This window comes from Acanthaster planci, linkage group LG01 (genome assembly GCF_054643075.1).
Source record: "Acanthaster planci isolate LZ-2023a linkage group LG01, COTS_SCS, whole genome shotgun sequence".
NCBI classification, from domain to species: Eukaryota; Metazoa; Echinodermata; class Asteroidea; order Valvatida; family Acanthasteridae; genus Acanthaster; species Acanthaster planci.
The window spans coordinates 39,652,436-39,676,075 of NC_141777.1; the positions used below are offsets into that span (position 1 = coordinate 39,652,436).

At 38.9% G+C, this 23,640-nt stretch overlaps 1 protein-coding gene across 1 annotated transcript in view; it reads left to right on the plus strand.

The window, feature by feature from the left end:
- The window catches only part of LOC110980527 (equilibrative nucleoside transporter 2-like), a 46,831-nt gene that overhangs the window by 15,247 nt on the left and 7,944 nt on the right, over positions 1-23,640 (plus strand). The window contains exons 5-12 of the mRNA XM_087135863.1: positions 2,728-2,819; positions 6,704-6,754; positions 10,254-10,339; positions 14,257-14,305; positions 15,011-15,108; positions 19,029-19,139; positions 22,677-22,791; positions 23,147-23,232. Of these exons, the coding sequence (XP_086991989.1) occupies positions 2,728-2,819; positions 6,704-6,754; positions 10,254-10,339; positions 14,257-14,305; positions 15,011-15,108; positions 19,029-19,139; positions 22,677-22,791; positions 23,147-23,232 (688 nt within the window). The remainder of the gene's footprint in view (positions 1-2,727; positions 2,820-6,703; positions 6,755-10,253; positions 10,340-14,256; positions 14,306-15,010; positions 15,109-19,028; positions 19,140-22,676; positions 22,792-23,146; positions 23,233-23,640) is intronic.

Here is a 23,640-nt window from a genome sequence, read left to right on the forward strand (position 1 = left end):
TGCCAATTTGGTTTTGTGTACGTACCATATATTCTCATCACTGGTTGTTTTTTTCTTAATAGGGTTTCAGGCAGCATAAAAATGGGCAAACATTTTCCCCCAAAATTCACTTTTTGGCTATTTTTTGAATTATTTTGGAAAGTTTTGTTTGGTGTAACACAGAGTTGCTTAAATAGCAAATATACATGTATGGCACAGCTTATAGCCATTATGCCATTTAGCTTGTGCACCTTTACGAGAAACACTAAGTGTTTTGAAGTTTTTAGTTTAAAGAGCTTTATGACTCATTTCACTTGTAACAGAGAAACCGGTTTCTCTGTTACACGTGGGAAAACAGTCACCATACAAACATTAATTTCCACTTGGAACTGCATTAGATTTTGTTAACAATGGCAACAACATTTTCATGTCTGCAGTCAATGAATAGTGATCTCAGATTAATTAGGGATACAAATATACTCTAAAACCTGTCCATATTTCCGATGAATGGGAATTAATGTGAGGCAATTTTGATGTCATAAAGCATTACAATTGTCACCAAACATTGCACATATTGCAGTGGGTTCAACATTTGTGAATAAAAAACGAATCCTTTTTTAATGAAAATGTAAAAAAACCTAGGATTGGGGCATAAAAAAGAATTCTTGTTAAAGGAGAATCTTGTATTTAAAGTGCTGTTATTAACAAGGTTGGACTGTCTAACTTGTCATGCACCCAATGGCCTACTTGAAAGTTACATGTAAAAACATAACTTCAGTCTTTACTGGATAATGAAGAAAATTCAAAGAATTCAGAGTTGCAGAGACACGTGTACTTAGATGCCGGTTCACATTTTCATTCAAGTAAAATGTGAAGAAAGTTTGATGTCACGAAGCATCTATGCCAAAAAGTTCAACAAAATCCCCACGTTCAATTTTGTGATTTGAGCTGTATGCTAATGTTGTTGATGACGTCACAGCGCGCCGGCCTAGTGGACCATTCACAAAGTAGCACCAGCATGCTGAGTTGGCGTGGCCCACGCGTGGCGGTGACTGTTTCCAGAGAGGCGTAACATTGCAGTGTTTCCATGTGGTCACTGTCACCGAACGTTCTACCGCTCACAAGACAGTCGCCGGCACACATGTACTGACTTGACACAGCACGCTGTGAATGGACTGCTAGGCCAGCGTATCATGACATCGCTAACGGACATTAGCATACAGGTAAACTCGCCAAATGAAAAATGGCGACTTCCAGCTCGACGACGAGCGTTTCCGATTCAAAGGGGAAAAATGTTTCCTTTCTTCCATTACGCTCATTTTTATTTGTGAGTTTTAAGCGGCTATTGTTTTCCTGAGTTCTGGTAAATTTTACCTTCATGTTTTGAGAAGAAACCCGCATCCCGTATTTTTTTGTCACAGCGTAAGGTGCGAGTAATCGAAACTTCGCACGAAATTTCTCGACGATGAAAGAATGGCAGGAACTTGCATGCAGGCTTGCAATATGATCCCGACTCTGGCGAACGTTGGAAGTTGCGCAAAGTTTTTTGTTTACAAAGTAACAATTTTGACAGGGATATCTTCAGAAATGTTTAGGATCTCATACACAAGTCAGTAGGAGATATTTCGGGGAGTACTTAGAGTTGATATTTTTGGTTTTCGAAATGCTTCATGCATGCCTGCTGTGCCTTTCTCTCCATGATGTCATCAATCCAACACATACACAAAATTTGATCTCGCTTGTTTCCGAAATCGGCCCAGTTGGTTGTGGAAAGAAATTGCCTCTTATTTCTGTTGATTTTCAGGAGATAAATCCACTGGTTACTGTTTTTTTGGTGGCCAATCTACCTGCAAAACCCTTGATATATTTGAAGCCTTTTAGTACCACTTTAATGTATGTACGTGTAATTGCGTGCACATACTCTGGCTATGGATCACTTGATAGTACGGATGACATTAGTTCAAGAATAAAGAGTCTTTTTCCTGGTGTTGCAGTTTATTAGGTTTCTTTGGTTTTCTCAATTATCATACAAGTTTTACTCAGTGCTTTATTCATCAACATGTATGTGTACATTTTACTTTCATGAAAAACATGCTCGAATTATTTGAAAGCAATATATTCATTACTATATCAAATGGAACATGTCTGTGAGAATTCACTACATACCTGTACATGTACTGTTAACTGGTACAGTTGATCAACGAAACATGTACATGTACCGGTACGATCGATTGACACATACATGCACATGTGCAAGTAGGAACAAACTTGTTTAAAACAAGGTTCTGGATAATCCAGTTCGTAAGTGACGTCGTCACAAAGGAAGACGTGCCACGATTTACAGGCTTCCATTGGACAATCGCTGAAGTTGTGCATGAACTTCCGATTCCATGTAAATGACAATCAATACATGTAACTTTATGTGCAGTGCATGTGCAGTGGGCGTGGTTTAAACTGAAGTGACGTCACACTTACGAACCGGATACAAAAGAACTTGGTAGTAGCCCCAAGACCCTTCTACCGGTACTAGTACATTGTACATGTGCATGTATTGATGAAAGTCTTCTGTCTGATACATACTACTGTTAACTGGTTGTGTCTGATTTTTTCTTTTCTGAGTATGTTGAACATTTGTAGCCATTTCACACTGAAGACCGTTCGTACTGCAGAACCATTTTCACTGTAAGAATGGTAAATGGTGTTGAGATGCAAGCTGATTTTGTTTTGTATTATTTTTTTGTTATCTAGATCTTCTCGTTTAGCCAACATGGTTGCTTTGAACATTATGCTGACCCTGTTTGTTCTCACCACAATTCTAGCCATCATAGACTCCTCCGAATGTAAGTATTTGCCCCTATCCCCTCCTATCATTTATTTTCTTTGCAATGTTTTTGGCTTTATCGCAATTTTGCGAGAAAGGCATTCTTTTTGTTCTTTTTTTTTGCTTCTTCCTCTCCTTCTTCTGCTCAAAAGCCTGTTTGTTTTGTACACGTTTTTTGTGACGGTCACTTTAGTGCTTTTGCAACTTTGGATCTTCATCAAACTTATACCAATGAAGAACCTTTATGCATAGATGTCCTAGAAACACGACGTCGTGATGACAATTATCAAGAGATTTATTATTAATTTTTCAATATTTATTTCAGCCCATTGACTTTCTACACATTTTCGAGGCACTGTTTTGGTAACTTAGCAATGTTCAGTCGTCATCTAAGTTACACGAAGCACTCACCATAAAGCAAAGATAATACATAAATAATTACGTAAAGATGACGTCATCGATTGATTTGTTATGAAATTTTGAATATATAAATATTCCTTTAAATTTGTAAAAATACATATAAAATCAAGGCCCTGTATCTCCTGAAGTAGATATGCCATTGGGTTCAAATCTTAGAGATATTGTGAAAAGGGAGTGGTTTAAAGAAATGTTGACCTTATCTAATGATGATGTCATCAGGAGATAAGTCATGTGACATTAAGTGTGCAACCTTTAAGGCACAATATCTCCTAAAGTAGATGTCAGATTGGGTTCAAGTCTTGTAGATATCTTGAAAAGGGATTGCTTTAGAGGAATATCGACCTCATGTGATGATGACGTATTCATTGCTTATCAGTTTCTGTTCTTGTACATAAAACCCATGCTGTGAAAGTTCAAAATTCACCATGCACTAGCCTGGTCTTTGACCCAAACTTTACTGTATCCAACAAGATACCGGGTACCTAGTGATTTTCATTATACATGTACATTGTACTTCAAGAAGTAGATTATGTTCATCAGTAGCCTACTGACCATAAGCTCAATGGTATGTAAAGATACATGTACATGTATGTGTCTTTAGGTAGTGGCACCACACAAAAGGTTTTAGTTGTCATTTACATACCTGAGGTCTTGTCAACCTTGGATGTTTTGTCAAGCCTGCAATGTGCATAGCCTACAGGGATACTTTGCAACCAATATTTATTATTAGGGTACCAGGGAAATGAAGTTGGGTGTAATCATCTGCCTTACATACTGTACATGTACATGACCTGGGCAAAAAGTTAGTAGTGCTACCAGCAGGTGTGGATATCCTGCCCATCTGCCTTACAGACTTGTACATTACCTGGGCAAAAAGTTAGTAGTGCTATCAGCAGGTGTGGATATCCTGCCCATCTGCCTTACATACATGTACATGTACATGACCTGGGCAAAAAGGTAGTAGTGCTACTGTATCAGCAGGTGTGGATATCCTGCCCATCTGCCTTACATACTTGTACATGACCTGGGCAAAAAGGTAGTAGTGCTACTGTATCAGCAGGTGTGGATATCCTGCCCATCTGCCTTACATACTTGTACATGACCTGGGCAAAAAGGTAGTAGTGCTATCAGCAGGTGTGGATATCCTGCCCATCTGCCTTACATACTTGTACATGACCTGGGCAAAAAGGTAGTAGTGCTATCAGCAGGTGTGGATATCCTGCCCATCTGCCTTACATACATGTACATGTACAATGTATGTACAGTTCATGTACTGGCGAATCAGGATACAAGTCAGCAGCTGTTACCCTTAAGCTCTGATATAGAGACTTTTTCATAAAGTAAAAGTTCATTTCCATGGTAAACTTTCTTGAACAAGTCTAAATGAGTTGAAAGCAAAGGAATTATTTCCTAAATGCTGATGCTGGACACGTATTTCAGTCTGAAATTAGTAACAACATACAGTTGTACAACGTATACCACTGCAATAGTTTACAAAGTTCGGTAATACTGTCTATTGCATTAAGTGCACATGTACATGTAATGATACATTGCCTACATGTACATGTATGTTAGAGCACATATATGTACTTGTACATATGAATTTTAAAGGGAAGGATAGTTTTTCTGTATCAGTCAAACTTCAAAGCAGTCAATATTTGCAATCCATGAAATCTCCTGTTGGAGTTAGCGGCATCTACAACTGTAGGAGTGAGAAAATTACTGACAATTCATTTTCAGATGAGACTTGTAATCTCCTAAAATAACCTGGAAACAATGCTTTGGTTGAAGTAACTCTTTCTTATACACTTTGTAGAATTTTACAATGTGTACAATGAAACATTTGCATGCATCCCATGTTACTTTGCACTGAACTAAAGATTGAGAAGTGTATGGAATACGCACATGAACCATGCATAGTACATGTACTTATGCAGGTGACGCACATTGGATTGCCAATAGTTTAAACAAGATGATTTTCGTTTGATTATCTCACAAAAAAATCTATATTGCTTAAAAATTAACTCGGCATAACAGACAAATCCACGACATGTAGACTGTATGAGGTGTGTTCTATGTCAGCAGGTAATTAAGTTTTTGTAGTCTATTGAACAGTAATTTTACCGATGTTTGTACATGTGCATGGAAAGTTGGAGCACCAGAAATTTAATGCTGATTCAAAATTATTAATCGCACATACATGTACATGTACATGTTCATGTACCATACAGATTGGTTGTACTTGTAAAATACATGTGATAACAATTTACACCAACAATATCCCAATATTCACTGCTTATTATTTTTACATGTATATACATGTAAGTTACAGTTACATACATGTACTGTACATGTACATACACTGTACATGTACATGTCGGTATTCACAGTGTTTCCTTGAACAAAAGTAATGTACATGTACCATATGAGAAACTAACAATGAGATGGGATTGTAGGCTACCAGTATAGGTGGTTCTGGGCATTTCAATGAGTTGCTGAGAAGTTTTATCAGTAACCAAGAGCATATATACTGTAGAGTTACGCACAGCAGGTCGTGGCACTGATTTATGTGCGCAGCATTTCTACATATACTGTACATGTACCTGGAATTAAACAGAGTTCCTACATGTATGAACAGGTGAATGTTGACACACATTTGAATGCCTGTTGTCTGGTTACTAGAACAGTGGTTGTGAAATGATTAATTTCAGAAATGTCAAGGTACTGCTGATATGTTTTCAGACTTTGATCACATGTAAATACATGTAAAGAAGCCACATACCTGTATTTTTCAGTGTAGATTTATTAATCATTTGTATTGATAAATGTACATGTACTGATTTGTCTTGAATGTGTACATTTGCAGATTGCCAGATGCTAGTTTGCATTACAATTAAATCCTTTTTCCACTTTTGCATGTGTAAGTATATGTACTTGTACATGTATGTTAAAGGCTGTCAACAATTCTCCAGTAAATTTTAAAGGATTTTTTTTAGAAAGACGCATTCAGTTGGTAGCCATGATTACATAAGACTTGTTGCCCCTTGAAAGGTTCATGGACCGTACAAATGTAAAAATGTGTTTCTTCTCCTTGCCATATTGGTTCAGGAAGACTCCTGTAAGTTTGTACACAGGAAGTTAGTATTATAACCCTAACACTCCTTAATCCTTCACCTGTTGGAGGACTGAGGAGTGTTAGGGTTAATGATATACATGTATTATAAAATTCCTTACACCGAGTTTTGATTTCTTATTAAAACTAGGTTGGAAAAGGTCATGTTCATGTATGGAGACCACAAATGGTTGACAGCATTCCATGATTATTCACAGTTGTGTGCCCATGCATATCGCTTACTCTATGCATATCGCTTACTCTATGCATATCGCTTACTCTATGCATATCGCTTACTCTATGCATATCGCTTACTCTATGCATATCGCTTACTCTATGCCTTCTCCCCCTCATTTCCTTTTTGTCTGCAGGGCCTGGTGCTTTCTTCGGAATAACCATGGCAACGGTGGTCATTTTCAACGGTACGTAATTGAAATGAGCCGGTGGGTGCATTTATCAAAATCACTACGGTTCCTGCCTGTTGACTTGATTTGTGAAGTGTTTGGCAAACAACCTGGGGAGGTGTTTTCACAAAACAGTCCAGCATCCTCGCTTTCAACTTAAGGCCTGTTCATACCTCTTATTACAACCCTGACGGGTGAATGTAATAACAAAGCGAATTTGATGTCACATGAGATGAACTAAAATGAAATCAATGAAACAAGCCCAACTTTAGAGTTTTTCAGCTGGCATTAACAGCAGAGTTCTGCCCAAATACTGTTACTGTACTTTTGTCTGTAATCTTGCCAAAAGATTTATTGAATAGGTCAGGGGAACAATTCATCTTTGAAGATGACAGAGTTGATATCGTATATCATGGTCATAAGTCCATACCATGGATTGTTCTTAGCTTCACAAGTCAGTTATCTTGTAGTGTGTGTGTTGGGTATGGGACTATGTGTAAAGTACATGTACATGTATATGGTCTTATCTGTAATATTGTTTGTCTGTACTTAAAACTCAATTTATTATTAATGCAGGCTGTTGACCTTTAGACTGTGACGAATAATCAAAACAAGTACACTCATGTTGAGAGATTACTCTTGCTACATGTACATGTACTTAGAAGGCAGTACCAAGAGGTGATTTACAACTGCTTTGCTGAAATACTCAATATTCCTAACAACTTAATTAAACCATCTAAACCAGTTCGAATTGTCTCCAGATTCAAAAGCTTGCTGGTGTAATATTGCATGTATAATTCCCATCAACCCAATGTAATCCTGAACGCTTGTTATACATGAAAGATTTAAATATGTAAATCACTGTTGACACCAGGCAGGTCAGTCTGTTTGAAGTTTGAATCAAGCACTTTTGAGAACATACATGTACAGTATGATAAATATGTCGGTCAGAATTGCTTGAAGGAATTTTTACAACCCTAACTTTGACCCTGTCCTTGGTATTGTATAGGAGTGGTTACAAGCATAGTAGGAGGGTGTTTACATTCTTAAGAGCATCTCTGAATGAGATGCCTGGGCGCTTGAGATTAGTCAATTCGTTTGGTCAGATTCTTTCAATTGATGTTCAAACCATCGATTAAAATGCATTGCCTGTATAATGAGTAGACGGCAGTAGGACTACTCCACAGAGCTGTGTAAGGTATGTTCAGACAGAGAACTATGGGTACCCTACATGCAGCTCTAATCCAATTAATGAACTCATTGGAGGTTCTGTAGAGGCAAGTGTTGAAGTTTCAAATGTGCACTGTACTCCCATTCATACATTGAAAACCACTATATACATATACATGTACTGTACATGTAGTAACAGCTACATTGTACAGTGGAGCGACGTATCAGTATCCCTGGAAGAGTTCCCTTTCTTCCTCTAACCCATGTGCTTTATGCATGAAGTATAGCTGAAGAACAGTTAGTCCTGGGAGTTGAACCAGGCAACAGGTGCTCTGATAGCTTTCAATCTGTTTTCCATACATGTACAAGCAGATTGTTTTGAATATTATTAGGTTGGCTAGCTCGAGATCTATTTTATCCAGAAGTGAAGCTTTGCTGTGTTCAAATGACAACTGTTCTGGGTGGAGCTACATGTATATTGCATGTACCTTGCCCCAGAGCTATCTCCGAATGGTGGAACTACTTGCAAGTTGTATTCAGATGACAACTGTTTTGAGTGGAGCTGGCTAGCCCCAAAGCTACATGTATCTCCAGAGGTGAAGCTTAGTTTTGTTCAGATGACAACTGTTCTGGGTGGAGCTACATGTACAAGTAGCTCTGCACGTAGCCACTCATGTGAACAGTATACATTGTATCTAATTGCTTGAGCATTAAGTTGTCCTTCCCTAGCCAAAGTGTTGACTTCTGCATGCGGACATTTTATTTCATGCTCATGTTTATACGTGTAGAGCATAGTAAAATGAGATAGAATCAATGTTGTGACTCATTAAACAGTCTCAACGGTACCCGCTGCTTCACCTGACTTTGACCGGCCAGCCGACCCCGGCAAGCTTGGTGGTCGAGTGGTTAAGACGTCTGCACTAGTAAGCAGGAGGTCGTGGGTTCGAGTCCCACCCGAGTAAGCTTGTGACTTTTTTTCACAAGCTCTCGGACAAGCACTGAGTATACAGTGTGTATACGTTGGGTAAGGGCAAAACCCATTATATAAAGCCTCAACTCAATTTTGCAGCACAATTGGTATGTACATGTACCTGTATACGTTGTTTCCATGAAGCACACCTGTATGTAAATGCTCATTCACTGATAGTGTATTTGGTTTCTTTAGTGAACGGCTGTCATCTTTGTTGACTCATCCTTTTAGAATACAGACATACATGTACCTACTGTAGATATGCAAAATGCTGTACCAATGTCAAGTTTTCCTTGGAGGTTTGTGTATAAACATGGATGCATCCAGCAGGCATTACTTTGCATATCAAGTTAGTGCTCTAGCATTTATGTATGAATAGTTTCCCTATTCAACAAGGTGCTGCATGACCGTGTATTTAACATTTGATAATGCCCACTGTGTAAAAACAAGCTGGCACCTGGATACGAGACAGTTTAATCCATTCCTATTGATCAAGAGTCTGTGCACTGGCAAACTCGCCACTCGTGACGCGTGCCAAGTCTGTATGTGACCCGCTCTGCAAAAAAGGGTAATAAGTCGCGCAATGCCAAAATATGTTATGGCCTGTTCTACATGTATTTGGAGAGGGCAGATGTCTTCGAAGCGTGATTTTGTGTTGTTTCCTTTAATAGCTTCTATAAGATTTATATTTTTAGAACCTGTGACTACAAACATAGATACTGATGAATAAAGATGAAAAATTGATGATTCAGTAGGAAATCCTACATGGCATTGTGTTTCCAAACGCTACAATGCAAGAGCTTTTTCTCAAAAAGTGCTTTTATTGAATCCAAAAATGTGGATATAAAAATGTCTATAGATATCCACAATGCAGCGCACTACAAGGGTCATTCATGTATCAAATTGTAGCTTTTGATGTACAGAATCCAGCCAAAACCAAAACTCATAGCCTGAATCTGGCGACTTATTACCCATTTTTCTAGAGCGGGTCATATATAAGGAGATTCTTCTGGACTACACAAGGAACATATCACAGAATGGACAAGAGTGTTCGAAAAAATGAAAGTAAAACTCTTGGACAAATCCTTGGAAATACATCATATATTGACTTCTTTTGACTTTCTGACTGAATGGTATAATTTATGAATGGGAATACACGTATATATGTGCTTTGTTGGTCTTAAACTAATGTTTTAAGACTAGGCTCAGCCACGTTAGTTCTCCAGAGTTGGCTTGAAATGTTCACTTAAGACCAGCCAAGCACGTATTTATTCCCTCATTAATATAGCTCTGAACATTATTAAGAAGCGCCATTTCTCTTTTTTTTCTGTATTTTACCCATCTGTGTGTCTTCTTGGGGGTGCCCAATGTTTACAGGTGCTGCAGCAGTCTACCAGTCAGGAATCTTTGCCTTTGCTGCCAAACTTCCTGATATCTACTTGCAGAGTTACATTGTTGGCCAGGTACATGAACTCTACTTCTTTTTTTCATTTAGAACTTTCTTTTTGCTTGGGGGAGGGGTTAAAACTTCACCAAGGTACATGTACAGTGTATGTGTTTACTTAAAACGCTACTAATGTTTACAAATAATCATCACTTTGATATGCACAGTGGTACCTGTATATTTCAGTTTCTTTACACACAAACAATATTCTCACATAACGCCAGTTTAAAACTAAAGACTATTTATTTGTTCCACTGTCTTGAGTAACCAAGTCTGTAGGCTGGGATGGGATGTTGATTTGTTCAGTGTAATTGACAGTAGTATGATTCCTGGCATGCCCTAGTGAGCTATTAACCAACAGTTTGTTGGGGAATCACTGATGGCTTGACAGCCAGCTCTTAGCTTATGCATGAGTGATATAGGTTAAACCAAGGAAGGCCCACAAGTATTCTTTGCTTAGGCCCACTTCAAATGTCAAATTTCTATCTGGGCTAATTTCATTCATTGTACATGTAACTGACATAAAAGCAACAAAAGTTTGGCAGTAGCTTCAAACATTGATGTTCTGTTGAAGATGATGCACTATGAGAGGAGATTATGATGATTGTGTGACATGGCCTGTCTCTGATCAATTCTATTGCAAGTGATATGAAATAGAGAGTTTTGATTTTTCTGTTCATGTCTCCTTTTTAAGGGAAAATGTCATAACTGCCCCCACACCGATCTGGTACATGTAGAATAGACATCTGGTCAAAACGCAGGTTGGCTATAAATGTAAAGCTGGATATGAATTCAGAGAAATGATTCACAAAGGCATTTCTGGCTACTGTTACTATTACTGAAATTCTAACATCTGTAAAGCATCGGTTGTGGATCTACCAGTAGCATGTTCTTCATTAAATGGACCAAAATGCAACTCCAGATGTCATTTTTCAAAACTTCTAAAAGAGTTACTTTGATCATGTAAAATACAAATTAGCACCTTCAGATTTATAAAAATGATTATTTGGGAATAATTGGGCATAATGTGTACATTTGGTGGACATTTGGTTGGCTACCAGTGCAAATCAAATGGAGTTGAATTCATTTAAAGTTTTACGTCTAAGTGTTTACACCAGAGGACTTGATTTCAAAACTTCTCTCAACAGCAAGGAGAAATTTTGAACTGATGTACTTTAAAGCACCTAAGAAATAACTGTAAAAAATATAAGTCATGAAAAAAAAGCACAAAATTGACGGAAAGTGATGAGAAAGGTTTGGCTGTCTTCATTCTTTTACCGTTTATAATCACTCTCACTATACCAGCATATCTGCCAGGTCTTATACCTTTCAACCACTGAAAATTATTTTTAAGTTTGGCTGCATCAAAAATGTATAATGAGTACAATATGTTTGTTGCGAACGTCCTATTTGACAGAATTTTGATGACGTTCGAGAATTTTGACCAAAAATGCTTGACATGTTCGAGAATGCCAAAAATTCTGTCACATGTAATGCTTGAAAATTCCATCCGCGATTTTTTATTTTGCCATTTATTTTGGAGATATCCCCGCTGAAAACTACATTAAAATTATTAAATCTGCACATTACAGTTTCATCATAAATCGTATTTTATGTCTCGGACGTCATTTTTTTTCAAACGTCATTCAGTATGACCGATTTTTTTTTTTAGAAAAGAAGAGAAAAATCCCAGAGCATCACCATTCCGTGAAGGGGCTCGTGAATATCAAATTAAAAGGAGGTCACACTGTCTGGGTTGATGTCAAAGGTCAAACAATCCACAATGTAGCAAAACGTTTACTAATGGCATCATGAGATAATGACGGAAGCTGCAAAATTGCCACTATCGGTATTTTGGACTGGAGTTTTCAGAAACATACTTGAAGAAAATCTGATCAGTTCAGTCATAAAATGATGGTGGTTTGGGGTGCTTTTTTGAACTCTTTTTTAAAGCTTTTGTTGTACATTGATTTTTTTTGACACATTCACGACTGCTGACTTCGGGTCCCAATTAACTGTGAGAGGTATTTTTTAATTTTGTGATGACGGTTTTAATATGTGTAAATATTATCACCTGTCACCACACACATATCTGTGTAAAATAACTACAGGGATTATCACTCCTCAGTAAACTCTAATCGGCTAGGTTTTCAACAGGTTGTTCACATCCGTCAAAAATGCTGACGTTCAAGACTTTAATTAATTAACTTCAATTACATGTAGGTTGAAAGGACCAGTCATCATTGTTCCAGATGTGAACCGTGACTTCCCTCATTACATTTCACTGCTGTTCTCTTCAAGAAAAATGAACCCCAAAGTTGAACATTATCTAATGGTCCATATTTTGATTAACCTGCCATATATGTGCATGTATGTCTCTATATAAAGACTCTCTAGATGAGATTATACTATTGTGGTTGCATAAAATGACCAATTGTTTGTAAAGTTTGTTTGAAAAAGCTTGTGAATCCATTTTCAGAAACATGGGGCATGCCGGTCACCAAATGGGCTTTCCAAAAACTGAAGAGAATAATGTTACATATGATGGAACTCGGTTTCCTCATACATGTATTTCTGTTTATCAATAACATCTTTAGACAGAGGGTCCTCGTTACTCAATGATATGTGGATGGGTGCCACCATTTTATTTCACAACCAAACCGAATAGAACTGTTGCAAGCGCATGCACATTTTAAAAAGTACCACTGCAATCTGGAACTGGGACTTGCAAATTGAATTAGACGCAGTAGAAATTGGGCAGTGTCAGCTGGGCTGTTCTTCTGCCATTAAAAGCAGCAAGTCATGTCCAACTTCCAGCAGAAAGTCAGCAGTTGCTTCAAACGTCCAATTTCTGCTGTGTCTCGTTCAAATTTTGTGCCGTTAATTGAATTAGATACGACAGAGGTTTGACATTTGAAGGGGGCCTCATCAGTCTGGAGTAGATCCGGTATCACATAATGGCTTAGTGACCGTTCCCTGTACCCCTAGGCTGATACAGCAATTTGTATCCAATTTCAATGTTAAATATCTCAACTTGCAATGATGAAATTTAAATTGTATCGGGAGAGACCCGAAACATTTAGATGATGCTTTAATGGTTTTCTTGTTGCACAGCCAATCAGATTTTTGCAAAAGGAGCTTTTCAGTCAATGTTTTTTGTTCTACGGGTATATATTCTGTTGAAGAAAAGCACCCCTTACAATGGAAACACACACAATCCTTTGCAGGCTGCTCGAACAGGCCTTGCGATTGGTCAGATTGGATGATATCTGTGATTTAATAACCCGTACAAATACCTGTAGGGTTATACTCCAGACTGCTTATAACTTTATTCATCAATTGCCAATTCTTTGACGGAAAGATTTTAGTCAATTGTTAATTAACCGCCACTTTGTGAAAATTAATGCTTCCTTTCAGAAGGTGCAAGAGTATAGCCAGAAATTTCTTAAAACCCACGATATCTACTCATAAAAAAAGATATGGGATGACCACAAATTGAACCTTTTTCTACTTTTTAAGTTGAAAGAAACAGATGACATACATTGGAAGATGCACAAAAAGGCTTTTAGGCAATCTCAGGACGGACCATTTTTTCTTTTTAATGTTTATTAAATCTGAGCTGAAAATTAACATAAACATACCATGAAAAGCAGCCTCTTGATTAAGCTGAAGCACATCGAATAGGGAATTGACTGAAAAGAATGATGGTGAGCCTGCTGGCCTTAACCCTGATGGAAGAGGTTTTATATTAAAGGTTGGAACATTCACACAGTGTATTGAAAGTTCCTATTGGACCATCCTGCAGTCCGTCAAATCATAGTCCTCTTTTTGTTTGTTGAAGTGCTACAAGTTCAATGCTGTCGGTACAATGCCAAGAGATCCAAGTGATGTTTGTGATTTCATTACTCCAGTCATTTGTCTCCTTGCTATCTGTAGGGTCTTGGTGGTACATTTGTAGCAGTGGTCAGCATTACCACATTAGCGAGTAAGTACATATACTTGTGCAACCTAATTGTTGTATCCGGGGAAAACCGACTTAGCTCACTTTTAGTCAGTTTGTGATTGAACAATCAAATTTAGCTTGAAGAAAAATTGATTCGGTAATGTTCAGGTGTAACTTGTTTCTCAGTCATTCTTATGTACACTTTATTGGTTCTCAACTGGCTGTTTTGATCAGTTATCCCAGTACTATCCAAAGTCTTGTACTGTTCACCTGTAAACATCCAAACTCAATCCCTTGCAGGAATAGTTAATATCCACAGTCTTGGATGCTTCCACATTTATTTGAACAGATAAAATCAGAGAAAACATGTTTTCCTTTGAGTTGCTCTTTAAGGGGTTAAAGGACCGACCTTTCCATGTAAAAATGTGCCCTCTGTTTCTTCCACTCAGAGCTGATTTTGTGAAAGTGAAACTTGTACAAGGGACACACCAGTTATCTACACAAGATTGTATACACAAACCGCTTAGTTGCCAGAACCCAATTCTCATTGAAATACACTCAAAGCTATATAATCTGGGCATTCAACATGTTTGACAGTGGAGTTCATTGATTGCTTGATATTCTTTGTCTTCATTGACGTCATACAGTACCTGTACATGTATAAGGTCATAGTTGAGAGCTCAATGTTCTGTAGGTTTTCCCCAGTCCTCAGATGAAAGACTCGTTTCTTTTTTTTTTGCGTTACAGCCACAGATTCTGTTCAGACAGCTGGTATTGCCTACTTCACCTGTGCTGTAGCTGTTCTGTTTTTGGCTGTCATAAGTCTCTTGATTGTCTACAAATCGGTAAGATATGAACCTTACAAGCATTGCCGCTTACCACATGAACACCTAACTCGATATGAACCTTACCAGTATTGCCGCTTACCACATGAACACCTAACTCGATATGAACCTTACCAGTATTGCCGCTTACCACATGAACACCTAACTCGATATGAACCTTACTAGCATTGCCGCTTACCACATGAACACCTAACTCGATATGAACCTTACTAGCATTGGCGCTTACCACATGAACACCTAACTCGATATGAACCTTACTAGCATTGCCGCTTACCACATGAACACCTAACTCGATATGAACCTTACTAGCATTGCCGCTTACCACATGAACACCTAACTCGATATGAGCCTTACTAGCATTGGCGCTTACCACATGAACACCTAACTCGATATGAGCCTTACTAGCATTGGCGCTTACCACATGAACACCTAACTCGATATGAACCTTACTAGCATTGGCGCTTACCACATGAACACCTAACTCGATATGAGCCTTACTAGCATTGCCGCTTACCACATGAACACCTAACTCGATATGAACCTTACCAGCATTGCCGCTTACCACATGAACACCTAACTCGATATGAACCTTACTAGCATTGCCGCTTACCACATGAACACCTAACTCGATATGAACCTTACTAGCATTGGCGCTTACCACATGAACACCTAACTCGATATGAACCTTACTAGCATTGGCGCTTACCACATGAACACCTAACTCGATATGAACCTTACCAGCATTGGCGCTTACCACATGAACACCTAACTCGATATGAACCTTACTAGCATTGGCGCTTACCACATGAACACCTAACTCGATATGAACCTTACTAGCATTGGCGCTTACCACATGAACACCTAACTCGATATGAACCTTACCAGTATTGCCGCTTACCACATGAACACCTAACTGGATATGAACCTTACCAGTATTGCCGCTTACCACATGAACACCTAACTCGATGTGAACCTTACTAGCATTGCCGCTTACCACATGAACACCTACCTCGATATGAACCTTACTAGCATTGCCGCTTACCACATGAACACCTAACTCGATATGAGCCTTACCAGTATTGCCGCTTACCACATGAACACCTACCTCGATATGAACCTTACCAGTATTGCCGCTTACCACATGAACACCTAACTCGATATGAACCTCACTAGTATTGCCGCTTACCACAGGAACACCTAACTCGATATGAACCTTACTAGCATTGGCGCTTACCACATGAACACCTAACTCGATATGAACCTTACCAGTATTGCCGCTTACCACATGAACACCTAACTCGATATGAACCTCACTAGCATTGCCGCTTACCACATGAACACCTAACTCGATATGAACCTTACCAGCATTGCCGCTTACCACATGAACACCTAACTCGATATGAACCTTACCAGCATTGCCGCTTACCACATGAACACCTAACTCGATATGAACCTTACTAGCATTGTCGCTTACCACATGAACACCTAACTCGATATGAACCTTACTAGCATTGCAGCTTACCACATGAACACCTAACTCGATATGAACCTTACTAGCATTGGCGCTTACCACATGAACACCTAACTCGATATGAACCTTACTAGCATTGCCGCTTACCACATGAACACCTAACTCGATATGAACCTTACTAGCATTGCCGCTTACCACATGAACACCTAACTCGATATGAACCTTACTAGCATTGCCGCTTACCACATGAACATCTAACTCGATATGAACCTTACTAGCATTGCCGCTTACCACATGAACACCTAACTCGATATGAACCTTACTAGCATTGCCGCTTACCACATGAACACCTAACTCGATATGAACCTTACTAGCATTGCCGCTTACCACATGAACACCTAACTCGATATGAACCTTACTAGCATTGCCGCTTACCACATGAACACCTAACTCGATATGAACCTTACTAGTATTGCCGCTTACCACATGAACACCTAACTCGATATGAACCTTACCAGTATTGCCGCTAACCACATGAACACCTAACTCGATATGAACCTTACTAGCATTGGCGCTTACCACATGAACACCTAACTCGATATGAACCTTACCAGTATTGCCGCTAACCACATGAACACCTAACTCGATATGAACCTTACTAGCATTGGCGCTTACCACATGAACACCTAACTCGATATGAACCTTACCAGCATTGCCGCTTACCACATGAACACCTAACTCGATATGAACCTTACCAGCATTGCCGCTTACCACATGAACACCTAACTCGATATGAACCTTACTAGCATTGTCGCTTACCACATGAACACCTAACTCGATATGAACCTTACTAGCATTGCCGCTTACCACATGAACACCTAACTCGATATGAACCTTACTAGCATTGGCGCTTACCACATGAACACCTAACTCGATATGAACCTTACTAGCATTGCCGCTTACCACATGAACACCTAACTCGATATGAACCTTACTAGCATTGCCGCTTACCACATGAACACCTAACTCGATATGAACCTTACTAGCATTGCCGCTTACCACATGAACACCTTACTCGATATGAACCTTACCAGTATTGCCGCTTACCACATGAACACCTTACTCGATATGAACCTTACCAGTATTGCCGCTTACCACATGAACACCTAACTCCTGTGCATTGAGCTTGTAATGTAAAGGCTTCTCTCAAATCCAATATTGTCAGTAAAATCATAGTCATTCGATTTGTATTTCACTTGAATAGCAAACTTGTCCATCCACAGTTGGATGATTGGTAAGGAATGAGCCAGCTTTGATGTAAACATTGAGACAAAAAAAACACTTCTGCCGGGTTTTTATTTTCAAAATTTCGTTACAGCAATTTTTTGTTACATTATTCACATTAATGAGGAAAGATTGAGAACAAGGGCATGTAATCACATTAGATGTAGGGCAAATACATGTACAGAAGAGCTACACTTCTCCATTATCATTTTCAAATTCTATATGGCACAATTGTGGCTGCATAAAATTCCTAAAGCATGTATAGAGATTAGTTCTACTTCATTTATGGAAGTGGTTTTGTCTGTTATCAGGTGATGTATCAGTAATACATACACTGTATACCAGTGGAAAGTTTATTTTCAATATACATGTACATGTACAGTATGTATTTTTATGTTTCCCCAGAATACTTTATAAACCCAGGAATGTGTTATGAACACTTGTAGTTAAAAGTTCACTGAATGCCAGTTACAAGTGTTTGTGACTTTCATTATCAATGGGGAGTCAGGTTGGCATAGCGTTTCCTGCCTCACCTTCCACTTCTGCGGTCCAGATTCAAATTCAGTTTGATCCACATGTGGATCGGTTCTCAGTCCCTACATATACCTGAGTCAGTGCATTTCCCCAAAACATCTTTCCGGGGTTTTCCTCCCACTTCTAAAACTGAACATTTCTTCATAGTATTTTTCACTCGTTATCATTCAGTAAGTAGCACTAAATGCACTGTTGGATGATCAGTTAAAAATAAATAATCAATGCCAGATGTGAATATTGATTTCACTGTAACTGGGGATTATAAATAATCAATGCCAGATGTGAATATTGATTTCACTGTAACTGGGGATTATGCTGAAAGTTACAATAAAACACAAAAGAATGTCCTAAAATGTCTGGATTTGAAACAGATGCTGACTGAGTTCATTCTGTTTTTAGCTTTCCTAATTGTATGAGCCATCATTTGATCCTGGAGGGTATATCTGACTAGCTTCAACACATTGACTTTTAACTCGGTTTAACTCTGTCCCTACCGTCTCACTTGTTTGACCCAGCATACATGGCCTTTACCAAGTCAGGGTTGCCGTGTTGAAGCTAAATGTACTTGAATGCACCTATAGTTTGGGCTTGTTTTTGAAGTTCCGTCCTTATTCATTTTTTTGTTTTCCAGCCGTTTGTGAATTACCACCACAATGTAGCCCTGCAGGTGCTCACTGAGAAGGAAAAGGAGGCTGTGGAGGAGGCTACTAGACCCATTACTCTCCTTTATATCTTCAAAAGGGTAAGACGTGGGGCCAGGTGGTTAGATCACTCACATTGTGGTCTTCATTGAACAGTTCTTAAACAAAATGGGAATACAGTTTAATATGCTCACTCAGTATCTAAGTAATAAGTTGTATATGCAAATTGGCACTGTGACTTCTGAATAAATAGTAAAAGTGCGATAAAAATATTGACCAATTCTGCTGGTTTTTCAAAAACTGTCCGCGTTTGTACCATTGGTGGTGCCTAACAGAAATGCTTTGTTGATTACGTACCACCCTGGAAACCAAAAACATCATGAACTTGCGGACCTGGTTTCATGGATATGTTTATGTGCAATGATCTGCACCCCTGAGCTGCATGGCCTAGCCTGACACTTTTTTGGAATAACATAAAAAAACATTGAAAACATCTGTCCTTCACTCTGAATTTACCAAGCCGTTTTTATCAAACGATCTTGGTCACCTTCAAAACGTCGTTCACCAGTTGTGGCCCCATCGTCAGCCCATTTGGATCCCATTGGTGCTCTGATGGCACGATGGGCTCTGCGCCTCGGACTTGGGACAGTGTAAAACTGTAACTACATGTGTTACTATGCTATATGTAATTTGTGCACTGACGTGACCGCGCCTGCTTAGTGTGTACTTGCATCAGCCGGTGAACCGTTTCCACGGTGCTGCATCGACAAAATCCTGAAAACGCTGTATTCATGAGATGTAAATGAAGCAATGACGACACACTCCTTTCATGAAAGCTAGCTATGGCGCTTCACAGTGTATTCACTTTACCATATGCTCAAGCCTGTACATACTTGGTGTGAAAGCAAACACAAACAGAATTTGTCATGTCAAATTTGCTTCTCTTTCACATTTACCTGTTGTATGAACGGTCTTTAACAAGACTGTCTTGCTGTGTTTCATCATGTGAGCTGTGTTGAGTAATATGAACCGGTCTTTAACAAGACTGTCTTGCTGTGTTTCATCATGTTACATGTAGCTGTGTTGAGTAATATGAACCGGTCTTTAACAAGACTGTCTTGCTGTGTTTCATCATGTTACATGTAGCTGTCTTGAGTAATATGAACCAGTCTTTAACAAGACTGTCTTGCTGTGTTTCATCATGTGAGCTGCGTTGAGTAATTTGAACCGGTTTTTAACAAGACTGTCTTGCTGTGTTTCATCATTTGAGCTGCGTTGAGTAATTTGAACCGGTCTTTAACAAGACTGTCTTCCTGGGTTTCATCATATGAGCTGCGTTGAGTAATTTGAACCGGTCTTTAACAAGACTGTCTCGCTGTGTTTCATCATGTGAGCTGTGTTGAGTAATATGAACTGGTCTTTAACAAGACTATCTTGCTGTGTTTCATCACGTGAGCTGTGTTGAGTAATGTGAACCGGTCTTTAACAAGACTGTCTTGCTGTGTTTCATCATGTGAGCTGTGTTGAGTAATATGAACTGGTCTTTAACAAGACTGTCTTGCTGTGTTTCATCACGTGAGCTGTGTTGAGTAATGTGAACCGGTCTTTAACAAGACTGTCTTGCTGTGTTTCATCATTAGAGCTGTGTTGAGTAATATGAACCGGTCTTTAACAAGACTGTCTTGCTGTGTTTCATCACGTGAGCTGTATTGAGTAATATGAACCGGTCTTTAACAAGACTGTCTTGCTGTGTTTCATCACGTGAGCTGTGTTGAGTAATATGAACCGGTCTTTAACAAGACTGTCTCGCTGTGTTTCATCACGTGAGCTGTGTTGAGTAATATGAACCGGTCTTTAACAAGACTGTCTTGCTGTGTTTCATCACGTGAGCTGTGTTGAGTAATGTGAACCGGTCTTTAACAAGACTGTCTTGCTGTGTTTCATCACGTGAGCTGTGTTGAGTAATGTGAACCGGTCTTTAACAAGACTGTCTTGCTGTGTTTCATCATGTGAGCTGTGTTGAGTAATATGAACCGGTCTTTAACAAGACTGTCTTGCTGTGTTTCATCATGTGAGCTGTGTTGAGTAATATGAACTGGTCTTTAACAAGACTGTCTTGCTGTGTTTCATCACGTGAGCTGTGTTGAGTAATGTGAACTGGTCTTTAACAAGACTGTCTTGCTGTGTTTCATCACGTGAGCTGTGTTGAGTAATGTGAACCGGTCTTTAACAAGACTGTCTTGCTGTGTTTCATCACGTGAGCTGTGTTGAGTAATATGAACCGGTCTTTAACAAGACTGTCTTGCTGTGTTTCATCACGTGAGCTGTGTTGAGTAATATGAACCGGTCTTTAACAAGACTGTCTTGCTGTGTTTCATCACGTGAGCTGTGTTGAGTAATGTGAACCGGTCTTTAACAAGACTGTCTTGCTGTGTTTCATCACGTGAGCTGTGTTGAGTAATGTGAACCGGTCTTTAACAAGACTGTCTTGCTGTGTTTCATCACGTGAGCTGTGTTGAGTAATATGAACCGGTCTTTAACAAGACTGTCTTGCTGTGTTTCATCATGTGAGCTGTGTTGAGTATAGTTAGACTGCTGGAAAAATTCTCTCATCCTTTCATGCATTATGCATATTAGTGAAGAAATAAATACAATTAAACCTTATTAATAAGATGCCCCCCAACTTTGCAGATTACCTTGTGGTAACAGCAGCCTTGTGTAATCTGGAATGAAAAATCCAAGAACAAAGGATTGAAACCTACAGATTTCCTTGTTATAAGCAGAAAGTTGTGGTAACAGTGCTCTTATTAACGTGGTTCTACTGTAACAAAAAAAAAGAGATGGTAACCAGTTGATTTGCCCTTGGCTGACAAGCTTTGCAAACAGTGTCTCTTTTGTATTAATAGGTACATTGTTCATGTTGTCTTTAGCCTTAGATAGCACTGCTGCATTATCATCATAGAGTGATATCCCCAACAATGACATAAAGTTTCCCCATTGTTCGTGTATGTAGCCCTCCTGTAATGGCCTGATTTCCTGAGTTGAGGTTTTGTTGCTTTCAAATCAAAGATAGCACATTGGAACTGTGTGTTCAAATTTTTCCAGGCAAAAGGTCAGAGCCATCTTTACCATTTACATTCTTAATGGTTGGGTATTGGATAGTTGTACAGCAGACTTTTATACATGTGTACCATAGAGATAATGGCCATTGCTTAGCACTGTCTAGAAATACATGTAATGCATCTATCCGCTCCGAGCAGAACGAAAGAGGGTGTGGTGTTTTTCTTTTACTCACCGTATTGACGTGCCATGAGGCAGGCAAGTATGTGCACATTTGACAGGGAGTACGCCGAGTACACAGAAGTAATTTATTCCAGTATGTAGGGTCATTGTGTACACACAGAACAGCTGCAAGAACCCGCTTGTAACCACCTGTCTTTCTTTTGCTAATTGGGGGTACACTTTAGCTCAGGGCGGATAGGAAATGTATGAAGCCACCAACTTAAGGGCTGCCATAGGCTTAATGTTATTTGTAATCATAGTCTTTAAATCAGTATCAGACAGTAACACTTTGTTGTTAGTTCCAATTGATCATTACAAATTTGTAGAATTTCTTGGTCACTTTGTATTGTCCACAGATTTGGGTGGATGCCATCAGTGTTTGGTTGATGTTTTTTGTGACCTTGGCTATATTCCCAGCCTTCAATCTGGGGATAGTGTCAACATCTGAAGAAGATGACAGTGATTTCATCCGTAAGTTGTGCATTTCAAGACTTCATTATGTAATGGCTTTTATTGAGCTGAGAGACCGTGGCTACATGGAAACAAAGGAACACAAGAAAAGGCTGGACATCCTGAAACATCATTTGGTCTCCATTTGCCTGATTGTAAAAGTTACTAAACAAGTTTTTTCAAAACTTGCTTAAATCTAAGCAAACATTGAAGATGCCATATTACAGTGTCACATAATGTACACAATAATACTTCCTGACAAGTTGAATGACAATGATGCCATGTTGTGTACTTTTATCATAAGTTGTATTCAATACCATGTGCAATGTAAGCTGTCCCATTGTAGCAACTAATTTGATTGTTTTCATATTTCCAGAGACTTACTTCACTCCCCTGACATGCTTCTTCACATTCAACTTTTGCGATTTTGTTGGGAGTATGGTTCCAGCTATCTTGAAATGGGTAAGTATTACAGGGACTGATGGTTGAATTAATTCAGCATTATCTTGCATCAAGTTCAAAGTTGGCTTGTGTTTTGGTTTTAGTAATCCCATGAAGCCTATCGCATTTGGTACAAAATGTCAAGGTTCAAGGTTACAGTAGCTAAAACAAAAGAAATCTGTTTTTATGTATTTGTTGTAGCATGATAAATCCCACATGGGCATTAGAAGTACCCAAAATGCATGAGTCTCGCACTCAAGGTGTGAGACTTTACAGCCTTGTTACATGTAACTGGCAGTTGCTTAAAAATCAATAATGCCACATTTATGGGGTACAGTCTCAGAAGGGTATTAGTGTTTATGAACACCTGTCTTTCAGATCAGGGTAATTTACATGTACATTGTATATACTCCACCAGTATCTCCACAT